This window comes from Chrysochloris asiatica, unplaced genomic scaffold, assembly GCF_000296735.1.
Source record: "Chrysochloris asiatica unplaced genomic scaffold, ChrAsi1.0 scaffold00011, whole genome shotgun sequence".
NCBI lineage: Eukaryota > Metazoa > Chordata > Mammalia > Afrosoricida > Chrysochloridae > Chrysochloris > Chrysochloris asiatica.
In genome coordinates this window covers 17,934,640-17,939,292 of record NW_006408529.1, presented here as the reverse complement: position 1 = coordinate 17,939,292, position 4,653 = coordinate 17,934,640, and the positions used below count along the sequence as shown (strand labels likewise).

General features: G+C 36.7%; 1 protein-coding gene across 1 annotated transcript in view; it reads right to left on the bottom strand.

Annotated features, from left to right (window-relative positions):
- Positions 1–4,653, bottom strand: part of F11 (coagulation factor XI) — a 68,071-nt gene that overhangs the window by 50,040 nt on the left and 13,378 nt on the right. Inside the window, exons 3-4 of the mRNA XM_006834455.1 lie at positions 1,799–1,905; positions 1,001–1,160 (exon numbers count right to left, since the gene is read on the bottom strand). Of these exons, the coding sequence (XP_006834518.1) occupies positions 1,001–1,160; positions 1,799–1,905 (267 nt within the window). The remainder of the gene's footprint in view (positions 1–1,000; positions 1,161–1,798; positions 1,906–4,653) is intronic.

The following is a 4,653-nucleotide window of genomic DNA, read 5'->3' as shown; positions in this document are numbered from 1 at the left end:
AACATTTACTGATGAAGATCAAAGAGCACAGCCTTCGGTATGGATTACATCTCAATGTAAAGAAAACAAAAATCCTCACCACTGGACCAATAAATAATATTCTTATCTATGGAGAAAAGATTGAAGTTGTCAAGGACTTCATTCTTCTTGGATCAAATATCAACACTCACGGAAGCAGCAGTCAAGAGATCAGAAGACATATTGCATTGCGCAAATCTGCCGCACAAGACCTTTTTAAAGCGTTGAAGAGCAAAGGTGTCAGCTTGAGGACTAAGGTGCACCTGACCCAAGCCATAGTGTTTTAAATAACCTCATATGCATGTGAAAGCTGGACAGGGAATAAGGAAGACCGTAGAAGAACTGATGCCTTTGAATTATGGTGTTGGAGGAGAATATTGAAAGTTCCATGGACTGCCAAAAGAACCAATAGATCCGTTTTGGAAGAAGTGCAACCAGAGTGTTCCTTAGAGGCCAAGATGACCAAACTTCATCTCTCATACTTAGGACATATTGTCAGGAGGGACCAGTTGCTGGAGAAGAATATCATGTTTGGTAAGATAGAGGGTCAGAGGAATATAGGAAAACCCCCAATGAGATGGATTGGGCAAGTGTCAACATCGATGGACTCAAGCTTGGCAACAATAGTGAGGTTGGCCCAGGATTGGGCAGTGTTTTGCTCTGCTGTGCATAAGGTCCCTATGGGTCGGTACTGACTCGATGGCACCTAACAACAACAACAAACCTTCACTCAATTCACAATAAAAAGAAGAAAATGAAAAGTAATGACTTCAATATAAACTTGGTTTTAACAGCAAATTTTAAGAAGAAAACTATGAATAGCTGTTAGAGACAAGTCTTTTAGGGGTTAACTTTTTTTTTTAATTAAATAAAGTGAATCAATTTGTTTGTGTATGTGTATATGTGTTGTTCACGTTTTACTTTCCATTGGATACACGCATTTGGTAGTCTTAAGGGTAATCTAAGTGTATAGCTCACTCACCGATGCTGCTCGCTGGGAAATCTCCTTGTGGCATATGTAAAAAAGTGACAATGGACGTCATTTGTGCATCTCTCTTGACATTCATGAGCAGACTTGGTAATAGAGGCATTATAGTTCAAACCCTTCATGTCTAGATCCACATAAACATCTTTGTTGCAAGCTGGAATCAGAAGCAAAAAATCAGCTTTCTAATAGGGGCAACTTTTATTATTTCTACCTTTGCAATTGATCCTCCTGATACACTAATTTAATTTTTTTACTCATTTCCCCACAGAAGACTTTGTGTTTTTGGTATTTTGTTTTTTAATCTGCTTAATGCTACTCTCACATGAAAGCAGTAAAATAATGCCAATGTTCCTCATATTTTGCAAAATTATTAGTCTGGCAAATTCCTGTTTTGGTTTTCTGACCTGGCCCCTCTCTTAACTCCACTAATTGACTGATTCACTAATTGAGTCCAGTGTTTTTTCTTCCTTTGATTAAAACTGATAGGTTTAATACAGCCTTTTATGTAAAATTTTAGGTTGGGAAAAAGAAGGAAAATAAACAAATGAGAACTGTGGTGGTAAGGAAAGTCCTAGGAGGTTAAGAAAATTTAGTGAATTATAGTGTGTGTGTGTGTGTTAGGAGACAGTATATATGATTGATATTTTTTACTTTACATGGAAAGACCTTCATTAGAGGAGTTTATTTGCATACAGCAGAGTTTTGTTTTATAGCCTTAACACTATATCTTCTACAGCTATTGAATATATCACACTATAACTAGTATTTATTAATTTAAACAAATGATCTTACCAGTTATTTGGTGTGGGCATTGTTTGAAAGAGTATCCAGAAATTGCTCCTGACATATTTACCTTTGGCAGTGTTTCCGTAACACTGTCTTTTAGAACACAAGAAAACCTATTAAAAAAAAATAATAATAATACAATGTTACTGGGTGGTATGTATGTTTTAAAAGAATGGTACTGCACACACAACAAATGTACATAGGTTTGACAAAGGATGCTTGTACATATGTATTTATACATGCTGTAAATATATCTAAGATTATAATAAAGTGTATAGGGGGCAAAGAAGTGTGGTGACTTCATACAATAAGCAGTGGACCATGAACCACAAGGTCCAAGGTTTGAGCCTGCCACTTGCTCTGTGGGAAAATGATGAGGCTTTCTACTCCCACACAGATTTAAAGCCTTGGAAACCCTATACAGGATTGTTAGAGTCAGAACCAACTTGACAGCACTTAACAACAACAACATAGGAGGCAAAATCATGAAAACGTCTTAGCCATGATGAAATACCTCAATGGAATGAGTCACTGGGCTTGTGGTGTCAGAGCCAAAATCAAAGGAGATACCAAGATTAATTGTCATAACATAGTCCACAAAGACAATGTTCTACTTCCTAATTTAGTGTGTAGCAACTGGGGTCTTAAAAGCTTGTACGTGATCCTCAAAGGTACATGAAAGGTCTTTATCCAGAGCAAAAAAGAATGAAGATAATCAAAGACATAAGAAAACAATTAGTCCAAAGGACTAATTAATCATGTGAACCCCAGCCTGCATGACCCTCAGGTCAAAAGAACTTCTGACCTCTGAAAGAAATCCAAACAGGAAGTCATGGATAGAGTGAAAGAAAAATGTAGAAAACTAAAAATAATAATAATAAAAAGATCAGGCTTACTGGTTTGATAAAGACTGGTGGACCTCCTGAAATTATGGTCCTTGCTCATTCTTCAAACCTGGAAAACTCACCCCCATGGCTCAGTTTTCAGCCTACTGATGTTGCTGTTGCTATTAAGAGCAGTTGAGTTGGTTCTAACTCATAACAACCTTGTCTAGCTCCCATAAATCTTTATAGGAGCAGAAAACCTCAAATTTTCCTTTAAAGTGACTAGTAGGTATGAACCAACAACTTTTTGTTCACAGTCCAGTCCTTATCATACAGAGCCACCACACTCCCCAGTCTAATGACAAACAAGTCTATAATGACAAATAAGTCTATGGAGGTATGGACTCCTTAGACCAATAAACCACAAGAGATCTAAATGACAGCATTTACCCAGAGATAAATCTCTTGGCGCTCTAGGACAAGCACTAGACCACAAACCACAAGTTCAGCAGTTCAAACCCACCAGTTTAACCTTGGAAACGCTATGAGTTGTGATGGCACTTAACAACAACAAACTCCAGAAAGCAAGGAAGAATGGGAAAGAAGGATGACTAGAAATGGTAAACACAAAGAGGAAGTGAAAAGAGTGCTGTTACAGTGTTGAGATTCAATCAATGTCACAAAACAAACGGTGTATGAATTATTGAGTGGAGACCAGTTTGTTTTGTAACTTTTATCCAAATGACAATAAAAAGTGAAAAAAATTAAAAAACAAAACAAAACAAAAAATACCATACAAAAGCACACAGAAAGCCAAAAGAAAGAAATAAAACACTGTATCACATGCTAACAAAAAATTTTTTTAGCAAAATTGTGAGTTTTTCATTCCAATGTCTCTATATTTTAAAAATAATATATTAGCATTCTTTATTAAAAGAAAGTTTTAGATCAGTGTGCTATATATAAACTATGGCCCATGGGCCATTTGTAACCCACTACTTATTTTGTACAGCTATAAATTATATTTTAAGTGGTTATATAAGTACTTATGTAACACCTCAGTTTTTCCTGTGGTATGCAAATCTTTGTATATCATTCAAAATACACTTGCTAATTATTATAAATTATAGAATCTTGTAAATTTAAGGTTATAGGTAAATATCTGTGTTTGCAGTAATAATACACTAAGATACTGATAATTTAATTCTTCATAAAGCTTTGATGGAGCTTTCAAGTTCAAAATTGTTCCTCAAAATTTTCTCAGACCAAAAAAAATAAAATAAAATAAAGAAAAGTTTCTCAGACAATAGGATATTCAGACAATATCAATATATCGCTTCATATATCACTTGTTTAGCGCTGTCAAGTTAATTCTGATGCATAGCAACCCTACATAGGGCTTCCAAGGAATGGCTGGTAGTTTGAACTGCCAACCTTGTGGCTACTTGTTCTTGTCCTTCAGCACCACACCAGGACTAGGTATTGAAAAGTGAACATTTTACTTCTGTAGTACAGATATCCTGTTATTACCTGCTAGACCACTGCTAAAAATGGGACAACCGCTAAATACAGAAGCTCTGTACTGTAGTGGTTAAAAGTTGGACTGCTAACCTCAAGGTAAGCAGTTTGAAACTACCAGTTGTTCCACAGGAAAAAGATGAGATTTTCTTCTCCCATAAAGATTTACAGCCTTAGAAACTCTATGCTGGTTTGCTAAGAGTTGTAACCGATTCCATGGCACACTACTACCACCAAGACAGAAGTATTTGACCCGAAAGTGCTCTCCTGTTGTTGTTAGGTGTCATTGAGTCAGTACCGACCCATAGTGACCTTATGCGCAGCAGAACGAAACATTGCCCGATCCTGGGCCAACTTCACTACTGTTGCCACGCTTGAGTCCATCGAGTTTGCCACTTGGCCAATCCATCTTGTTGGGGTTTTTCCTCTTTTTCTCTGACCCTCCACCTTACCAAACATGATATCCTTCTCCAGTGACTGGTCCCTCTTGACAATATGTCCAAAGTATGAGAGATGAAG